This window comes from Phascolarctos cinereus, unplaced genomic scaffold (genome assembly GCF_003287225.1).
Source record: "Phascolarctos cinereus isolate Bilbo 61053 unplaced genomic scaffold, phaCin_HiC Scaffold_4;HRSCAF=312, whole genome shotgun sequence".
In the NCBI taxonomy this organism is placed as follows: Eukaryota; Metazoa; Chordata; class Mammalia; order Diprotodontia; family Phascolarctidae; genus Phascolarctos; species Phascolarctos cinereus.
The window spans coordinates 577,300,839-577,323,026 of NW_027555847.1; the positions used below are offsets into that span (position 1 = coordinate 577,300,839).

General features: G+C 37.2%; 1 protein-coding gene across 1 annotated transcript in view; it reads right to left on the reverse strand.

Moving 5' to 3' along the window:
- Positions 1–22,188, reverse strand: part of CNGB3 (cyclic nucleotide gated channel subunit beta 3) — a 189,460-nt gene that overhangs the window by 144,490 nt on the left and 22,782 nt on the right. The window contains exon 3 of the mRNA XM_020970100.2: positions 3,470–3,605. Coding sequence (XP_020825759.1) covers positions 3,470–3,605 — 136 coding nt within the window. The remainder of the gene's footprint in view (positions 1–3,469; positions 3,606–22,188) is intronic.

The window sequence follows — 22,188 nt, forward strand, 5'->3', positions numbered from 1 at the left end:
ACAACAATTTCCTAAGCTTTTTCTTCAGTGGTAGGTATTGAGACTCTGACTAGTGGACAAGTAATAATATTATTGATGATGCTTATATAGCATGTTAAAATTCACAAAGCACTTTTCATGTAATTTCATTTGATACAAGAACACAAGATTCTATTTATCCTATTCTTCTTTTATGGACTATAATGCTTTTGAGTCTTTGTACTCAAATATTTAGTACCAGTACTGACCATGTTGAGTAGGACTAGAGGCCTAGGAGGACCTGAGATGGATTGGTTGAGAGGGGCTCCTCTCCCTAACATAACCAGTCTAACCAGAGGTGTTGACCTGGGCCACCATCATCTCCATCCCCTGGTTTCAGTCCAGGAAAGAAAGGATAAAAGTACCATCCTTACATTCTTGTGTGCCACATCCTATTCCAGGATGAAGTAGGGCCCACAAGACCATGGACCAGATGACATACCACTTCATCCCTCCCCCAAACTACCCTTCTCCTGACTTCATCTCTAACTCTACCATTCAAAGCCTTGTGTATTACATAAAGCCAAGGAACCAAATATCATAAATAAATAAAACAGGCAGTTTGGTTCAGAGCATAGGTTTAAAAGACTGACATGCTTGGGGTTATATGGGAGGAGGAGGGCCAGTTCAGGAATTCAAAGGCTAATCCTGCCTGTGCTGACTGGGTTACCACGAGTAAGCTAATTAACCTCTCTGTGCCTCAGCTCCTTATCTGCAAAGTGAGGATTATAACAGGACAGCAGACCATACTATGTACTTTGCAAGCATGATGACTCCAAAACCTTCTGCAAATATTATTAAAAATGTCTGGTCCCAATAGGAAAGCTACAAACCTTACCAAAGAATTTAATCACCCTCTGTATTTCTCTGCCTAAAGACTGTGTCCCATTACACCTTTTGTCTAACTGCATTTTTCATCACAAACCTGTGTTTATTTTTGTATATGCACAACTTTATGTTTACCCCAAAATGTACTCTCTGATTTTGAAGCCTGTTATTCCATAGCAATATACTGGATCCTAGATATTTGGTCTCACACATATTGACAAGCACCCATTATAACAAATTAGAGCAGCTGCTGGAAGAGGAGAGGAGGAAAGAAGGTATTTTTAACTTCTTTTCAGACTGACAACTTTTCTTGCCTGTTGAATGAGATGTGTACGCCTTTATTGTCCCATAAGCATATTGCAATTATATTAACCATGGTTAAGCAATTCAAAATTGGATCAGCAGGCACATAATGACACACCAAAAGAAGTGGCACAATGAAGGCACTCTTAGTTGGGCTTTATTGTGGATCTGCTGATTCACATTTAAATTGCCAAGTCTTTTGTGACATTTCCAGTAATTCTAGTGGGAGGTATTTATATAACTGTATTCCTTTGGTGGTGTAAAGATTACCAGTTCCTTTCATTATTCCTGGTCATTATGCCATAGCTTCTTTGGAAGAGGAAAGGAAATAATACACAATCTTATTTAACAATAAAATATTTACAGGATTGGGAAAGCCATTTCTCTGAGTCCTTGGAAGAGATTCATGCAGTATTTTTCTTGACTTAATTTTTTAAAATTTATGCCTCATAAACATATAGGCTATGTCTATGAGATGATCCTGTCAGACTGGATCTAAACGGAATAGTCTGGCTTGTTTGTTGGTACAATCTCAATCTTTGAAGACCAAAATGACACTATGAAGCCCAGTTCACTTGGCTCTGCTCTGCAGAAATTATATTCCATTCTAACTGGACAACTAGCTCTTCTCTGAACTCACTGTTCCATCTCCAATACCTGCATTCACAGAAGCCTTTCCCATAGACCTACACTTCTCAGAATCCTTGTTGTCCTTACAAACTCAGTTAAGATGATACCTCCTCTGGGGAGCTTTCCCCAATCTCTCTAGTTGTTAGTGCTTTCTCCCTCTTCAGTTTGCCTTTTATTATTCTTATTTGTGCCTGTAATATAGCTCTAGGATTTCTCTCCCAACCCCCATTTGCACTAACAGGTTGGATCCCCAGAGCAAGGCTAGCTAAATCTCCTCTTCTGGGCTATAGGGGTATTTAGGGGTGTCTTTCTAATGCTATAGCACATAAACTTTTAGGATCTCCCCTCCTCCCTTCATGATTATTAGTCAACATCAATTAGCCAGTCAGACTTACTTAGTTTTGAATTAGTGACATATGAGATGGTATTTAAAAAAAATAAAAAACCAACAAAAATTGGTACAAAATGTTCCCTCTTTCCCTAACCCCTCCAAAAGGCTGTGACTCACTGTCTTACAAGTTCATAAAGAACCCAAGGGTAAGTGGGATCAAGCTTAGAGAGAACATGTAACAAAGGAGTAATCCTTAGCTTCTGGTTACTGGAAATCATTTTGTCTACTTTGCGGGATACGCAGAAGCTCTTTAGGCAAACTATAGCAGAATCTTGAAGCTATCTTTCCTCCATATGTCTAGTTTGTCCTTGGCTTTTGATGCAGACACCACATTGGCTATTCTGGGGACTCTAATATAACTAGGTTTCTGATGGGAAGTTAACATCCTCTGGCCCTTTGAAACTCACAGGGTCTTCCCCTGGCCAAGGAGGTGGGAGAAAAAGACCAAGGCCAAGGCTAGGAATGAGACTTCTTTATTCCCAGGGTAGTCCCTCTCAGGGACTTGGCCGGAAAGCTTCCATCCTGAGTTCCTAGTCTTGAATCTCCACTTCCAAAATAGGTTGCAGGTTTTATACAACTCCCACAGGGTGTGGCCAAGTCCCTCACATAATCCAAATATTTGTTGTCACATCTAGTTGAAATGCCTTTGATTTGACTGATTCAATTATTCTAGGCCTAAGGGGTGGGTCTGGGTCTAACTCACATTTAGTTTATCCTTCTGATTTATTGATTCAGTCCAGATGTATAAGAGCAGAATTTTTATCTAATAAAAGTATCAGGGCAAAGTAGGGTGGGGTGATTGATTGACTCAATCAACCTCCATCATTATAAGTACAAGTTAAGCTCATATAGGTACATGCTTCATGCCAAGCTCTTTGAGGGCAAGGATTGTTTCACTTTTGTCTTCGTATTCTTGGTATGTATCCTAGTACTGGTATATGGTAATCACATAATAAATGCACTATTATTTGCTTGGTTTATGTTGAAATTACCTAGTAGGATGTTATTTCCTTGAGAGCTGACTGTTAGTTTTTGTCTTTTAGTCACCAGTACCTAACACTGTGCCTTTAACATAGTACGGGCTTACTATTTTTCAAATTGAACTGAATAGACAAAGGGTGGTGAGTTGGACTGAATCTGTGGTTCTTGGATCACTTCCTTTGTATAGATTTGATAACAATTGTTAGTCTCTATGTAAAGAACAAAAGAAAAAGGTCTATGAGGAGCAGGTGTTTGAGTTTCTCAGTGCAAGCTAAAAATTTTTTATAACATGCATTATATGTTTCAGAAAATTCTCACTTGACTGCTTCTTTTTTCCAATTATTTGTTTCCTTCTGCATTGGTGTCATCCTGCTTGATTCTTCTGGATTTTGAGGATGTGCAGGGTCAGGATTTAAGCTCCAGCCTGTAGGAAAATTCTCCCCTGGAATTACATCTAGAGGGGGGGAAAAGTACAGATATAAGAATAATATAATAATAGTATACTCTTGGCAAAATTACACCTGGAATTCAAACTATGAAGATTTCGCTTGCTTTTTTCTAAGACACATATTGTGGTAATTCTTAGGTGAAACTGTTCCCTCTGGTGATTGCTGCAAATCATTCAGGGTCTCCAGTAAGAGTGAAATATAGCAGAGCCCTATAAAGGCCAAGCATTGTGGTATTTCAGTGTAGATGTGTTGTGTAACAATACCATGTTTCACAGGCTATTTCTCCTGCAGAGCCCTGGGTAGTTTGACTGCACTTTAACATTAACACCTGTTCAATATTTAAGAGGAAGAAAGGGAGGAGAACAAGTCTTTGTTAAGTACCTACTATATGCTAGGTACTGTGTAAAGCACTCTGTGAATATCATTTCATTTGATCTTCACAACAAAGGGTGACATAGGTATTGTTCAGTTGTTCATTCCTGTTTGACTCTTCATCACCCCATTTGGGTTTTCTTTGCCAAGCTACTGGAGTGGTTCACCATTTCTTTCTCTAGCTCGTTTGCAGATGAGGAAGCTGAGACAAAAAGGGTTAAGTGACTTGCCCAGAATCACACAGCTACTAAGTGAGGCCAGATTTGAACAGAGGAAGATGAATCTTCCTGATTCCAGGCCCAGCACTACCTAGCTGCAAAACATTAATTTTTCATCCACCAGAGTTTCAGCTTCCATAAAAGTCTTCTTCCCTAATCTTCATTTCCTTCCTCCTTTCTTTGCCCAGTGATGCCTCAGTGTAATGTGCAGGAGTGGACAATTTTTAAATTTTTGTCTTTGTAGCTCCAGTGTTCAGCGCACTGAGTATGCATGCTTGTCGATTTATTGTTTCTTTTCTTTTTTCTTTTTTGTGAGGCAATTGGTTTAAGTGATTTGCCCAGAGTCACACAGCTAGTAAGTGTTATATATCAGAAAGGTTTAAAAATACCGAAGTATCAATCAGGCAATTAGCATTTATTAAGCATCTGCCATGTTCCAAGTATGGTGATAGGTGATGAAGATACAAATGTCAAAAATGAAACAGTGACCACCCAAGGAGCTTACATTACATCAGGGTAGATGACATGTACACATATAGGTATTTTCAAACTACATGCAAAATAAATACAAGGTAATTTTTGATAAGAAAGGGTGAGGGGTGCTAGGAAGCAGTTTTTGGGAAAGAGGTTCTAGTAGCTGTGCAGATTAGGAAAGGCCTAATATAAGAGATGGAATTTCATTCAGTTCAGATGCAGAGTAAGACAACAAAGAAGGAAAATGCAGAAGAGATATTTGAAATGAAATCATTGATACTCTGTATTAAATCTAAACATTTATCTTCTATGAAACTAAACTTTTAAAGGCTATAGGTCAGTTTCTGCTACTGCCTAGGACTGAAAGTAACAAAATCAATAATAATAATAATAATAATAATAATAATAAATAATAAAAATAATAAATCAAAAATCTATTACCACAAGAAAAAAGAGGAGAAAAAGAGTGTCCAGGAAGTGTAAGGAGCAACTCTATTGATTTGGTCATGATCAGATAAGTCACCAGAAAGCTCCATAACTTTTATATAAACCTTTCAATTCTAGTGCCTTCCTTCTGTTAATTATTGCTTATTTATTCCTTTATGTAACTTATTTGGACACACTTGTTTGCTTGTTGTCTTTCCCATTAGATTGTGAGCTCGAGGACAAAGACTATCTTTTGCCTCTTTTTGTATTCTCAGCATTTAGCACAGTGCCTGGCATATAGTAGGTGCTTAATATTTATTGACTGACCGATTGGCATTGCCTTTATTGCTTATTGTAAAACTTTTGACTTGGGTCTTGACTTACAGCTTAGTCTTGGATTGTATATAAATAAAGTTAATCTAAGCAAAGTCAGAATACCAAAGTATTTGATGTCCATGTGGAAAACTATTATCTATTTAAAATACCATTGCAAAATAATCAGATATCAAATGTGGTATCTTCCAATCAACCAACGAGCATTTTTGCCATGTACCGTTTGTACTATGTAGCATTTGTCTACTATGTGCAGGGATAAGAGCACAAAGAATCAAACAGGTACTGTGCTTAGGTCAGCTAGGTGGGGCAGTGGTTAGAGCACTGGGCTTGGAATCAGTAAGACCTGAGTTCAAATCCAATCTCAAGTACTTATTAGCTGTGTGACTATGGACAAGTCACTTAACCCTGTTTGCCTCAGTTTCCTCATCTATAAAATTAACCGGAGAAAGAAATGGCAAACGACTCCAGTATCTTTGAACAGAAAACCCCAGATGGGGTCATGAAGAATCAGACACAACTAAATGACAACAATAGCTGGGTTAACCTCTCGAAATATAAAGACAAAAAGTGAAATGGTCCCTGCTCTCAAAGAACTTACATTCTGATAGGGAAGGCAAAAAAGTACATATATGATTTTATAAAAAATAAATGAAACTAGTTTTGAGTTGGAATGTACTAGTAACTGAGGTTATTAGGAAGAATTCATGTAGGAGGAAACTAGGGATTTAAAGAGGCAGAGATATATAATGTTTTCCAGGCATGAGGGGGTAGCGGATACAAAAGCATGGAGTCAGGGATCAAGGATTGTGTGTGAGGAATAATTAGTGAGTCGGTATGGCAGGAGCATAGACTATGTAGAGAAGTAAAGGCATACTGGTGACAGTGAAGAATACCAGAAATCTAGGAAAGGACAGGTTGCAAAGAACTTTAAATGCTGAAAGAGCTTATATTTGATCTTAGAAGTAATGAGGAACCCTTGGAGTTACTAGAGTGGAGACTGACAGAGTAAGTGCGTTAGGGAATTACGCTACTATCCGGAGGATGAATTGGAGTGGGAAGAAGTTTGAGGTAAGCTGACCAAATAAATATCTATTGCAATAGTCCAGGTGAAAACTAATAAGGTGGTGACTGTGTGAGTGGAGAAATGAAGTATGGGAGAGATGTGGAGAGAGAAACGAGGTTTGCTAACTATGTGGGCTATGTGGGATGAGACTGAGGAGTCAAGGGTGATACCAAGGTTGGAAATCTGAATGACTGGAAGAATAGTGATGCCCTCAACAGTAATAGGGAAGATCAAGAAAGGACTGGATTTTTGGGGAAAGATGAAAAATTCCATTTTTGTCATGTTGAGTTGGAGATGCTTAAGAGACATCCAGTTCAAAATGTCTAATAGGCAGGACTGGAGCTCAGAAGAGAGCAATACTTAGTGTAATCAGGCACAGTTTCCTTTCAAGTGGATGTATCACACTGCAGGCTGCAAAAATTGAGCATCTACCAGATACCTAGAAAGACATAACTGGATAGCTAGAATTAAACACTGGAAGCTCACTATCTTTTACAAGCAAATGGATGACAAATCTCCATAATACAAATACAAACCCAAAAACATCCCTGAGAATTCATCAAATAAATTTTACTGGACCGGGGGAATCTATTACAGATAAAACTGTTGCCCACAGCTGTATGGATATAGCATTGATCCATCAAAATTTCAGAACAATATTTTAAAAGATATTTTCATCCTGAATACTCACAATCTCCAACCGAATAGAATGTATAACTTCCAATATATAGAGACCTCCTGGAAGAACTGAAAACAATTTGGAAACAAGATGAAGTATATGTCATCCCTTCCATCTTGTTTGCTACTCTACTTGTACTGAAGTTGCTTTGAAGATGAACTTAGGGTCCAATGCTTTTATTCAATTTCAAAAGTAGTGATTTTATTGACCTATGTAACAGTCAACAGAACATTTAATGTATGTGAATACTAGCAGGAAAGGGACTTGCCCTTGGGCTATTTGTTTCTGAAACCTATCAAAAAAGATAAGAAGAATGAGATAACAGTGATATGACTATCCTGGCAATGATGATGATGATGATTGTAGGCATACCAGGTAATAGGTTGTGTAAGTTAAGTAACACACTGGCTGTATGATCCTGGACAAGTTACAAGTCATTTAAATGTTTTAGTCAATTCTCTAAGAGAAGGTGCCAACATGAATTGCTGGAGGAAGTTTCCTCACTCAGGAATTCCCTATACAAATGAAAAAAAAAAAGGCCAGACTCTGTCTCTAATAATACCCATTTATATCCATATTGATAATCTATGAAATACATACACATATAATGCTTTGATATGCTATCGTCACCATAGCACATTAAACGATTTTGCTTTGTATTTAGTCTATAAAACTTTCCGTCAAATTGTACATATAGAGCAGTCCATTAATAAGGATTAATTTAAGATCTGCCCCTGGAAAATTCATGCTTAAGCAGTGGAATTGCAGAAAAGTTTTAATGAAAGTAAATTACTTTAATGTAGAGAGAAAATATAGAATAGGAATAAGAGGAATGATATGAGAATCATGTAAAGTATATTCATGGTCTCCAGTTAGTAATTTGTTTTTAATTGGATTCAGTCTACTTAAGGAATTATTATTGCCCTGGGAAAACTTTCCTTGTTTAGTTTTCTGAATTTCAGTGTGAACCCTTTAAAGAAACGCTATATATGAAAATTTGTATTTACAAAACTGGGAAATTCTAGAGTGATCATCCATTTAATGTTACAATTGTCTGTTAAACTACAAACCCTATACTTATTTAAAATGTGATTTGATTTATGCAATTTGATTTTTTTTCATGTAACTTTGCAAAAACTGTACCATTTGCATGAAGTGAGACATATGCACCTAGCATAAAATTGGATAATTAGTCATGTTTTTAAATGGAGAAGAGAAAGTTTCATACTATGACCCTCCCAAGATGCTTTGGTTATTATACCCCTTCTACCTACCTAGATTCACTTTAGCGTGGGAAGATAATTTTGGCCTGAAGGTAGCAAATGTAAAAATAAAAAAGGTTTCAATTCATATTAAAGTCCAGTTCCCAGAGTTGCAGCAGACCCCCTGACTCTATCAATATGCAAACACCCAGCAGCCTCACTCTAATGCCGTCCTGTAGGTCTAGGCAGCAGGAACATGTTTTAGGTAAAACACTGCTATCTGTATAATGAGGTCCTGCTGTTATTCCAGTAATAAAGCCAAGGGTTTATTCCAAGGGAACTACCAGCAGGACCTCATTATATGTATAGCAGACATTGGAAAGGGGCCATCTTTTTACCAAATTCCACTCTAGAAGGTCACGATATAGCAAGATATAGGATTTAACAGAGAAAATCCAGCATTTGCAGAATAAATCACTTCCCACCATGAGGGCTTTGAGAATAACAAGATGTACTTTATCTCTCACTCTTTTACATGCTGGGTTGGGACGGCATTTTTTACACGTACAAACAAAAGTGGATCCACTCTCAAATTTATGAGCTCACTATTGCATGTTTAAAGGCAACCTAATAATCTGTCCAGGCTCATAAATAACATTAATTTGGTCCAACTACAGAAAAAATAAATTTACATATATGCATGTCTTTCTCCCCCAGAATTAGCTGCCTTGAATATTGGCATTGGGGAAAACTTAGATGAGAGATTTAGTATAAAAGGTGAGTATAATGTTTGGTTGTAAAATCTGAATGCCTAGTAAGAAATGGCTGCCCAGTTGAGAATTTAGAATAACAGAACATGAAACCTGGAACAGGCCTTAGGTATCATTTATCTCAGTCTCTACATTTAATAGATACGGAAACAGACCCAGGAAAATGAATGTCTTGGACTATGGTCACGTGGCTTCTAAGTGGTATAGCCAGGACTCAAACCTAGGTCTTTGGACTCCAACCTCAAAGTTCTCTTTCTATTTTTTACAAAGAATTTCATGGGATTCTTTGTTTTTAAAGCTTTGTGAATGTGCATACAATCATTTATAGTGTGGAGGTTACTTGGTCTAGTGAAAAGAACACAGCAATTAGAGTAAGAAGACCTGAGCTTAGCTTCTGGCTGTACAATTACCTGCCTGCCTGTATGACTTCGGGTTGATTTATCAACCTCTCTGAGCTTCAGTTGTTCTCCTTAGTAAAGTGCTGATATTAAGACTTACTGTCACTACCATCCTCACAGAGTTGTGGGAATTAAATGAAAGTATGCATATAATATATTTATGAACTAGTTGATATTTATATAATGCCTATATAAGGTTTACAAAAAAACCCAATCAACAAAAACTCCAAACCTTTGCATAGATTATTCTGCTTTATTTTTAATAGCCTAGTGAATGATTATCCTAATTAAAATTATCCTAATTTTGCCAATAGGGTAATTGAGAAGTAGAGAAGTTGTCCCCTGCCTAGGGTCACATAGCTAGTAAATAGCCAAGGCAGGATTTGCACCCAGGTTTTCCTGACTGAAATCCAGTACATTACCCACTACTCCCATGCTACTTCAATAGATATATGCTTTTATTATAACTTTATTTCCTTTGCTTCATAGATTGCCACGGCCAACAATGTCATTGCCTAGTGGGCAGACCTGAATGACTCAAGGCAAGGGTTATTAATGGAAGAGGCAGTGGGAGAATCATATATTGTGAGTGAGAAATTACAGCTAGCCCACATGCAGTATCGATATTCATGTGATATCAAGATATCAAGAGGAATGTGCCTAGTGAGTTGGAAAGACTCCTTGTGGGAGGATTTAGGGGAGTATATGTGAGAGAGTCACAGAAGACAAGAAAGCATGGATGGGTTATGATTCATAACATTGGAGAGAGCACCCACATGGATGACATCATGGGCTCACGGTAATTTTATAGTAGAATATCCAATTCCTTACTATTCTCACTAATTCAAACTGTAGCTGCCTGCACATCTAATGTTTTATCAAGGGAATAGTGTTTGTGATATTTTCTCCCACGTTATTATTCAAACATGACTGTCCTGTAGTTCTCTCCCACTCTGATGATTTTATTAATGATCATTCACATTTCCTGGCTGCAGCATTTGGCTTAAATTAAGCCCAAGCAGATCCCAGCTCCCCGCTGGGGCTTTTCTTGTTCTCAGAAGTCATGAAGACCTTGTAAAATGACACCACCTCTGTTATAGCAGGAATAGTAGAAGTAGCACTTGCTCGACAGTATGTTTTTCTTCCTGGAAATAACCACGGAGTTGCCAGCTAAAGCCTGGGAGAATGGTATGTTGATGAAGACCAAGGAACTACAGACAAGTTATTGCACATTCTTGGACCCACAGCCAAACCACTATCTGAGAAAAAAAAATGGTCTTGGAGACTTGCAACAAAAGGGTCCCAGGCAACTGTAGTTTAGGGTGGGTGTTTCTTTCTTTGTACGGATATGACTTTTTTTTTTTTGGAAGAGCAGATGGTCAGATTGATTGCATCATATTCGATATGAAATAGGAATCCAAAATACATGGCACATTTTGTTTTGGCATCTGGGTGAGGTTGTGCCAGCCATGTATTGTATTTCATCCCAGACTTTACATAGGGACAGCAGGATTCCTTTCTGGGGCCATGCAAAGAAACAGTGTAAATCTTGCTGCCTGCTAACCATGCTTTTTACATTGCCCTTCACATTTGCCAACTTCCATCAATGCACATAGTCAAATTATACCCTGGGATGCACCTACATAGCTCCCTGTGAGCTCCAGGCTCAGCACGCTTAGGGATAGGTTGGTTTTTAGCAAATGAGGAAGGATGACTAAAGCACAGTCAGTCTTGCACACAGTTGATGCTGACGATCTGTTTGACTGTATCCCACTCTGGGTGACTCTAACAGACTTCAGCCTGCTGTGTCCTGCGCTGTAGCAGGGCACATTGGAGACCCTTGCAGGTGTGAGACATCTGTTCCCTCTTCCAGTGATGAAATCATGATGCAGAAAGCCATTAGCCTTTAGCAATTAATCAATGGCCCTTAGTCATTGCTTTCAAGTTCTATGGAAAGTGACTAATATAGGAATGAAATCTTATACTGCACCCAGGACCTAAAGAAAACAACTTTTCGGTTTTGACTGATAAGATCACACCTCTTTTTTTTTTTAAAGGTCACAGAAGAAGGCCTTGGCTATGCAGGTTTAGCTAGTCAAGTCAACAGGAAAAGATAATGTGTTTTTATTTTATTTCCAACAATTAGAGGTAGCATAGGATAGTGGATAAAGTACTGGGCTTGAAGTTGGAAAATTCAGTTCCACTTTTAATACTTACTAGCTGATTCTAGGTAAAACTTTTAACCTTCATGTGCCTCTGGCAACTACCTAGAATTTATCTGTCATATGTGGGTTGCAATAATTTGATAGCCTCCATTAGAGGAGAGATTTCCCACACAGGAGCTCTCCATGCTGGCTAGATCACCAATCCTTTTTATATTTGTGTATCCCAACAGTGAAAGATCTAAACAGCAGAACAGTTAATCTCAACAATAAAATCTGTCGGTAGAATGTAAACTTCTCAATGACAGGGATTGTTTTGTGTTTTCTTTTCTTTTTATTCCCTAGCATGGTTCCTAGTTACTTAGGAAGAAATTTATCAATGCTTATTGAATTAACTTGAGTAACAATTAGTTACCTAAGTGGGTGAATGTTAAAGGAATTCATGATTATATATTGATATTTTGGCTAAATGTACCAGTGAAAAACATCCCTTTTTGTTGCTATGAATGAGCATTTGGGATTTAAAGGGGTATTTACAAATATAATAATAAATTATTTTCTGACTTGTCTACATATTTTTAGGATGACTTTTGCTGAAGTACTCATGACCTGTAATTAGAGACAGCATATGAAAAGAAAATCCTTCCATATAATTTACGATTATGTAGCTGCTTAGAATGCATGGCATCCCTAGAATGATTTTAGTTATCCTATTATTATCACTTTTGCAATTATGCTTTATTTTACATAAGTGATTTAAGATAAAATAGGCAAAATATAGTTATGAGGAGGAAAATTTTGGTTTAAAATAAGAAGTCTCTTTGATACAGATAGAGGAGTGAAATGGTATAAGAGAATGCATCCTGAAAAAGTGAGATTCCTGTAACATGGAGGTCTTGACATCTGAATGAATAATCAGATTGGAATTGCCTCTTGCAGGGTGGAAGGTTAGACTCACTAGATGATATCTTAAGCTCCCTTCTGATTTAGACATTCTATAATTCTAACATTTTATACCATGTTGAGGTAAACTGAAACTTAAGGGTACATCACCACAACTTACAGATATGAATGTATTGACCGTATATAGATGGCATGAAAGGAAGATGTTTTTCAATTTGAAATAATTTTGATACAATTCTGGCCAAGGCTGGAATGATGGATTAACTATTCTGCCCAGGTCACATCTGCAGTACTTTGACTTAATAAGAAATTAGGCATTTTGTAGTAGGATTTTTTCATATTTTTGGCATTGTTGTTGTTCGGTTGTTCAGTTGTGTTTGACTCTTTGTGACACCGTGGACCATAGCATGCCAATACCGTCCATGGTGTTTTCTTAGCAAAGATATTGGAGTGGCTCACCAGCTCTAGTAGATTAAGGCAAACAGAAGTTAAGTGACTTGCCCCAGGTCACACAGTATCTGAGGCTAGATTTCAACTTCCTGACTTCAGGCCCAGCCCTCTATTTACCGAAGCATCTAGCTGCCTCCTGTATGCCTAGCTTAGCTGTAGAAGTATTAATAAATAGAATAAGCATTAAGAAATAATGGTGCTGAATAGCATATTCTTATAATGCTATCCCTAATTCTCTGTGTGACTATAGGGAAGTCACTTTTTGAACCAAATTCTTCATTTACAAAATGAGAAATACTTATGCAGTGGAGATTTCTGTAAGAATTAGGTGAAGGCTCCATTTGGAGAAAGATACCACAGAAACAACATAGTATCTATTCTATCAGAGAGGAGAGTATAAAATGCATTTTATTTTGCAGACACATTAACTCCTTCAAATTACCATGACACAGTATGATGGGTGTTGGAGATGCCATTTATGAAAAAGGAACCCCAGTGGCCTGAAAGATATAATGCAGCTTCCCAATGAGAGGCAATTGCCTTCCTCTAACTCTGCAGAGAGAGACTCAAGATCTCCAAGGGAGAGACTTGATATTTTTTTCTGTTGAACTACCAAAGTGTTGTTAAGAGATGGGAACTGTAAATTTAGACTTAGACATTTTCTTAGAAAAACGAAAAAATGATTCACTTTGCTTCAACTATCTTCTGGTTTAAGTAGATTTTTTTTTTCAGATCATAAAAGAAGACATATAGAAATAGATTGCTTTTAGAGAGAACTGGAGGGTCGTCAAGAAAATTCTACATCTATCACAGTAATAAGATATTTTATATTTGCTCTCTAGATAAATTTTCTGACGCCTTACATATCAAACCCCTTCAACTTCTAATTTATTTTGATTGTCCATAATGTTTTCAGTTATTTTTGAATAAAAAATGGTAAAAATAATTCCTAAACACCAAAAAACTAACTGATTGCCATGAGACAGACCATTTTTGGACAAGATAAAATAAAATCATTCTGGCTGAAGAATACTGAGGCAAATTGACAGAGTAGAAACAGTCCTGGATCTGGAATCTGAAGGCCCAAATTCAAATTTTGGCTCTTTAACTTACCATTTGTAACAATTTTGGCAAGTCATTTGATATCTTTAGCCTTTAATTTATTTTTCTTCTTTCCTTTTCTTTTTCTTTTTTTTTCTTTTTTTTTCTTTTTTTGGTTTTGGAGGCAATGGGAGTTAAATGACTTGCCTAGGGTCCCATAGCTCGTAAGTGTCTGAGGCCAGATTTGAACTCAAGTCCTCCTGACTCCAGGGCTGGTGTTCTATCCACTTTACCCACCTTGATGCCCCCTGGTCTTTATTTCTTTATCTGTAAAATGAGGGAGTTGGGCTAGAACAGGGGTTCCTAACCTTTGTCTTACGCCACAGACTCTTTTGGAAATCTACAAAGCCTATGACCTTCTCAGAATAAAGTTTTTACATCCATAAAAAAAAACACATAGGATTACAATGAAAACTAATTATAGTGAAAATTAAGGAATATTTTTCCCATTCAAATTCACAGACACTTGAAAATTTATGCACAAATCCCTAAAGGGAGTTAAGAACTCAGACTAAATGATCTGTAAGATCTTCAGCTCTAAATCTATGGACCAAGTATTGCTGCCTTGACTTCACTTATTTCCCTGTTCCCTTGTTCTCATGCTTTTCTTTTTCCAGCCCAGGAGGTTAAATCGACCAACTTTTGTAAGGGTTACCTATAACTCTAATCTTTGAAGGTCCATACTATGAATCGAGCTTGTTGCTCTAATATCGCTGTGCACTGAATAGTTCTCACAAATGAAATTTCAATGAACTTTTTGATGCTGTCCACCTTTCACACCGTGGTCACATTCAGTCATAATGAATAGATAGTTATTGATGACCAGGAGTTAATAGTGTTTCTTTATCCAGTTAACACGTGGATGATTTTTTTTTAATGGAAAAAGGCAGCAGTAGAATCACTACTCAATTTGATAACAAATAATTTGTGATTATATATAGCACTTTTCAGTTTGTGAATGCTTTTCTCACAAGTCTCAGAGTAGGTGTGAAATGATCTGAGTAATGTCTGAATGAAGATCCCTTTAATTCCAAATCTCTCTCAGTGTATCTTAAGTTTTCAGTAGTGCTTGAAATACCATTATTAAAGATTCACTTGAATTAGTGATTTATTAGAATGGAAAAGATTTTGGAGAGTTCTATTACCAAAAATATAAAAAGTTATCCCAGAAGGTATCAGCAGTGATTGATCCATATGCCTACTTTTTTCATCTCTAAAAAGTCTTTTGAGAAGTCTATACACAGCATGAGGAAAAAGTGGCTTTTAGTTTTCATTTAATTGAATGCTATGCTCTTTTAGTTTTAAAATATGTATTATAGTATGCAATAAGCAACAAATTGCACAATATTGATGTTGTAGAAATGTATACAAAGTCCACATTTGCTCAAAGCATTTGTCCCTGCTACAGCAGCACTGCATTAACTGACTACTATTCTAGAAAGTTCTTTGATCTCTATAAGCAGCTACAACAGGCATACCCAGAAGAATATTATGTTCACCATTTTTACTGTATGCACTTTACTGAAATAGCAAAATAAGCCTGTAGCTTTACCTTTTAATTTAATTGTTTGTTGCCCTTCTTAATTTTAAAATATGGATTGGTTTGTTTAGATAAGAAAAGGAGCAGACAAACTGAATTATAATGAATGTGCTAATAGTTGTGCAAACACCATCAACTCCTCAGTTTATAACTCATATTAAGATAATGCTGCCACCAGCTCAGGTATGTGCGGTAAAATGAGTAATGACCGATTGAAACAGACGCTATCTCAGTTTTTTAGCCTTTTTTCAGTGTAATTCTTATTCAGAGTTATCAAACATTCCATTTGATGATCTGATCTGTGATGGTACATGCAGTTCATCAATTCTCTCTTTTTCTAATTTGTTAATGTATATTTTTAGGGACACCATTTTTCTGCTGAAGACTGTGTTGGCTGTAGAAATGTTGATATATGAGCATCACTATCTTTTTTTTTTACATAATTATCATGTCAACATTTTCTTCTTTGGCCCACTCATTATTTAGGATTTCTACATTAAGTCTCTATGGCTTATATCTTTTGTTTGTACTTCCTGAATTGATTACTATGTTTATTACATTATTGTCTAGGAGAGATATGTATGCCTGTTTATATGTATTTGCAATTTCTCTGCTTCCTAATGTGTGACCCATTTTAAAAGTTCCATTTGGTCCTGAGGTTATATACATTCTTTAGTGGTCCCATTCATAAGGCAACATCAATCTTTTAACTTTAAATCCTTTAACAATTTGTTTGATTTTATCTTCCTCTTTGTTTATCTTTCTCTTGGATTTGTCCAACTCTGTGGGAGGAACATTTAAGTCTTCTAATACTATCATGCTCCTATTGATGTGATATTGTAAGTCAGATAATTTTTCTTTCATTAATTTAGTTGATGTGCCATTTGGAACATATAAGTTTGATGTTGATATTGGTTCATCGTTTACGGTTCCCTTAAGCATAATGTAACTTGTTTATCTAAGTTTATATTGTGAATTTTTATTTTTTCTTGGTCTGAGTATTTAACAAAAAAAGATTAGAAAGCTACTACCTATTATCTAGAAGCCCCTTTTTTTTGTGAGGCAATTGGGGTGAAGTGACTTGCCCAGGGTCACACAGCTAGTGTCAAGTGTCTGAGATTGGATTTGAACTCGGGTCCTCCTGACTCCAGGGCCAGTGCTCTATCCACTGCACTAGAAGCCCCTCTTAAGCTAGATTTAATATGTTTCCTATAAGTAAAATAGGGAATAAGCAAAAATGTTTTCAATATGATTGTTATGAAAAATATAGGTGACTAGAATACAACTCATTAAAGAATGTAGCATTTTGCTTTTGTTGCTATTTCTTCTCTACTGATGCAGCAAACAAGTTATATTGAGCCATCAGTTATTGATAGGAATTTAGAGATTGGAATGGGGCTGACAAATGTTTTGAAAAACCTCTGTCTGTCAAAATCTGATGTGTTGGTCAAATTTTTATGAAGGGAAACCTGTTGATAAATTGTTGGATGAAGGCAAGCAGGCTTATCTGTCTAAAGAAGAATGGTATCATAAGCAATATTTAATGGTGTGATTGAAAGGCATTGTTATTTGGAAAAAGGTGGGAGACCTTTGGGAAGTCACATTGAAAAAGCTAACTGTTTTGAGGAAGGTTTATTTCTTAATATTGCTAATATGATCCTCAAAATCTTTCAAATAACTTGCAGTAATCTTTTAAAAATATACATATCTTGATAATCTAATTACGGTTTTACAAAAACATTGTGAAACAAAAGATTATGCTTTCATTAAGTGGAGAAATGGTCTCAATTGCCAATGATACTACTGACTATAGTCACCATGAACAAATATCTTTTGTCATATATTATCCTGACAGGGAAAAAATTCCAGTTGATTTTTTGTGTCTGTTAAGAGACTATTGGGGCAGCTAGGTGGTGCAGTGGACAGCGCACTGGCCCTGGAGTCAGGAGGAGCTGAGTCCATTGTTCATAACACTCACTAGCTGTGTGACTCTGGACAAGTCACTTAACCCCAATTGACTCACTTAAAAAAAAAAGACTATTAACAAGTTATGCTCAGTCCATTTTTGGCCAGCTTAAAGATGTCCTAAGTATTCTTAAAGTTGATCATCAGTGATGTGTATTTATTTTGATCATGCAGCTACAATATTAAGTTGTATTGCAGGAATTCATGTAAAGTATATAGAAACAATAAAATATACTCCGCAAATTACTATACATATTATTTCAACTCCGTCCTAGTAGAAGCATTCATTTAAAGCAAAAATGGAACTGTTTTTGATTTTTGGGATGTCATTCAGACTCTTTATTCTTAGTTACTAAACTAATGGTCTTTTATTAATCCTTTTTCATTCTTTTATTTTATTTTTAATTTTTAAATTTATTTTTAATTAGTTCAATTTACTTTAATCTTTGATTAATCCTTTTTTTTCTTTTTGACCTCTCTGTAGCCTTTGACATTGTTGACATTGCTTGACACTGCCACCCTTTCTCTTTGATATTCTGTTTTCTCTAGGTTTTCACGGCACTACTTTCTCCTAGTTCTCCTTACCTTTCTGACCACTCCTTTCCATTTTCCTTTGCTAAATCTTCATCCACATCACACCAGCTGAGCTAATGGTCACTCATGACTTTGCCCTGGGCTCTCTTCTCTTCTTCCTTTATATTATTTCACTTGTGATCCTCTCAACTCCCATGGATTCAATTAGCTCTATGTTTATGTTTTTCATATCTACTTATCAAACCCTAACCTCTCCCTGACCTTCAGTATCACATCTCCAACTTCATGTTAGACTTCTCAAACTGTATGTCTTATAAATATCTTAAACTTACCATATTCGAAACTGAACTCATTATCCTTTCCCCAGTTCCTCCCCTCTTCCTGATTTCCTTATTACTGTCAATAATACCACCATCTTTCCAGTCTACCAGGTTCACAACTTGGGTGTCATATTGACTCCTCACTCTTCTTCTGCTCCTATATTGATCTTTTGAAAAGATTATCAATTTTACCTCTTGTTCATGTCCCTTTTCTCCAATGACATTACTATTATTCTGGTTCAGGCCCTCATTATGTCATACCTATGGAATTCTAATTGCATTCTGCTTGATCTACCTGCCTTAAGTTTCTTTCCCTCCCAGTTGTTTCACCAACTCAGTTGTCAAAGAGATCTTCCTAAAGTACAAAACTGACCATGTCAACCTCCTATTTAACAAATTCCAGTGGCTCCCTATCATCTCCAGGATCAAATATAAAATCCTCTGCTTTGCCTTTAAAGCCCTTCAAAATCTCTCCCGCCTTCAATTTTTTTATGTTTTAGTGCCAAATACTCTGTGATCTAATAACACTGATCTCTTCGCTATTTCTCATACAAGATGACCCATTTCCTGGTTTGAGGCATTTTTCATAGCTCCCTTCCATGCCTGGAATTCTCTTCCTCCTCCTCTCCACCTTTTGGCTTCCATCAAGTCCCACATAAAATCTCAACTTCTATAAGAAGGCTTTCCCTATCTATCCATCCATCCATCCATATGTATGTGTGTGTGTGTGTGTATGTATATGTATATATATATACATATGCACATGTTTCTCCCTCCAATAGACTTGCTCCTTGAAGGCAAGTACTGTTTTTTTCCCCTATCTTTTAATCTCCAGGACTTAGCACAGTGGTTAGCACAGAGTAGATACTGAAAAATGCTTATTTGCTGACTGCTGGTTCATGGAGGGATTCCTGCGTAACATGTGGGAAATTTCACAAGAAGAGGATCCCAGTTGATGACTTTGAAGTTACTGTTAAACACTAGATGGCATGCAGAGCAGAATCAGTGACTGCCCTAAAATAAAACTGTTCCATCATTTTTCAAGTTTTACAGGAGATTGCAGCTAGGTGACATGGTGGATAGAGCACTGGGCTTGGAAACAGGAAGACTCATCTGGGCAAATTGCTTAACTCTGTTTGCCACAGTTTCTCATCTGTAAAATGACCTGGAGAAGGAAATGACAAACTACTCCCAGTATCTTTGCCAAGAAAACACAAAATGGGGTCCCAAAGAGTTGGACACAACTGAAATGACAGAAGAAGTATTGGAAAAACAGTTGGGTCTAGAGTTAGGAAGATCTGAATTCAAATCCAGCCTCAGATGCTTCCTAGTTGTGTGGCCCTGGGTGAGTCACTTAGCCTCTGCTTGCCTCAGTTTTCTCATCTGTAAAATGAGAATTATAATAGTACCTATCTCCCAGGGTTGCTGTGAGGATCTAGTTGACATAATACTTATAAAGTACTTAGCACAGTGCCTGGCACATTGTAGGTAATATATAACTATTAGCAGCAGCTTCTTCTTCTTCTTCTTCTTCTTCTTCTTCTTCTTCTTCTTCTTCTTCTTCCTCCCCTTCCTCTTCCTCCTCTCCCTCCTCCTTCTTCCTATTCCTCCTCCTCTCCCTCCTCCTCCTCTTCTTCCTCTTCTTCTTCTTCTTCTTCCTCCCCTTCCTCTTCCTCCTCTCTCTCCTCCTCCTCCTCCTTCTTCCTTTCCTCCTCCTCTCCCTCCTCCTCTTCTTCCTCTTCTTCTTCTTCCTACTCTTCTTCTTCCTCTTCCTCTTCTTCCTCTTCTTCTTCTTCTTCTTCCTCTTCTTCTTCCTCCTCCTCCTCTTCTTCCTGTTCTTCTTCTTCTTCCTCTTCCTCTTCCTCCTCCTCCTCCTCCTCTTCTTCTTCTTCTTCTTCTTCTTCTTCTTCTTCTTCTTCTTCTTCTCCTCCTCCTCCTCCTCCTCCTCCTGCTCCTCTTCTGAGGCAGGATATCCACAAAAGTCTAATCCCTTTTCCATAATATTTGAGGCTAATTGTCATGCTTTACTTGGGAGGGTACCAGGTAAGATGTCACACAGGACACTGAGCTGCCAATGGGACAGCTTGAGGACTATTTGTATGAAAGAGTGGCTACCACAAGTAATGAGAGGACCCCTAAAGAAGGAAGGTGATAATGTGACCCAGAAAACCTTGGACTTCAATTTTCTTGTCTATATAATAAGGCTGTCCATCTAGATGATAGCTAAAGTACCTCCTAGCTCTAACCTCCTACTATAAAAACTTTGCTTATGTCATAATTTTTCTCAGGCTTAGTAATTTCAGCAGTCTTTAATTTCTCCTTTCAGCGGTATCAAATCAACAAATATTTATTAAGCACTTAGTATGTGCCAGGCTCCATGCTAAGCACTGGGGATACAAATAAATCAAAAGAAAGACAGTCTGAGCTTACATTATAATGGGGAAGGAAGACACATAAAAGGAGCTGAAACGATGGGGTTGGGGGAGAAACAATGGTGCTGGACCCACCTCCACCTGGCTTTTGAGAAGAACTTGTTAAATTTTCAGCCTGAGCATTTGTACCTCAGAAATTGGCAAATGCTATAATTGTTGATTATCTTGATCTCAGAAAGTGATGGAGAAATGTTAATAATGAAGATTAATTTTTTTTGAACTCAAATACATTATTCAGCTTTAATTGATAATTTGTTCTTTTTAAAATTTTATTTATTTTATTCTGAACCTAAGAAATAAAACAAACATTTTTATAACATAGTAGAATAGAAAAAAAAGATTGTACATGAAACTGCAAATCTATTATGTATAACCTGCTATTCCTTTTAAATAAAGTTATCATGGAACTTTCTTTTTTTTTCCCTATCTCCTTAAAAGTGTGTTGTAGGCACATTTTTCTTCCCCCAGAAAGCTAGGTATTACACATTTAAGCAGCACACCTCTGGGCAGAAGGTATTTGTGTTGAGACATGGTGGCAAAATCTGGAGAGTTAGCAGCAGAATAAGGAGAAGAATGCAGGATGTTTGGCCTGGAACCTTCCTCAAAAAAGAAGTTCTAGGGGGAGCTCACCAATGGGAGAAGGGGAACACAGGAACCAAAGCATGTTTTAGGGTGAGATGATAGTTGAAACATGGTAGTGAAGCCTGGAAAGTCAGAAGCAGAGATGAGAGAGGAATTGGGGAAGACTGGCTTATGATACTTCACCTAGACCTTAACTGCCTTTGGATGGATCTGGATTAATGATGTTCACACTGTCATCTACCTTGATAGAACATGGCTTTGACATCACTATGTTAGGCATTTAACTCCCTTATGATTACAACATTAGCTTTCAGGATTCTCTGAATAATTTAAAATTCCACCACTGGTTACATTAAAACTTTTCAGAAAACATTCCATATACTCTGGATAGGGAAGTGGAGAGAGCTAGGGATCACACATGTGATTTCATTGCTATAGGGAACTCCTAATGAGCAAACTCTTTCTACCAAAGTAGGTTAAAACCTTCCCTGCACCTTATAGTCTTAGAGCATTGCCAAGATCACTGAGAGATAAGACACTCCCTCTCTCTGCTCCTGCCATTCTCTCTGGCTATTCCCCATTCCTGGAATGCTCTCCCTTTACTCTGACTGCTGACCTCCCTGGCTTCCTTTAAGGCCTGAGGACTATAGGAAGCCTTCTC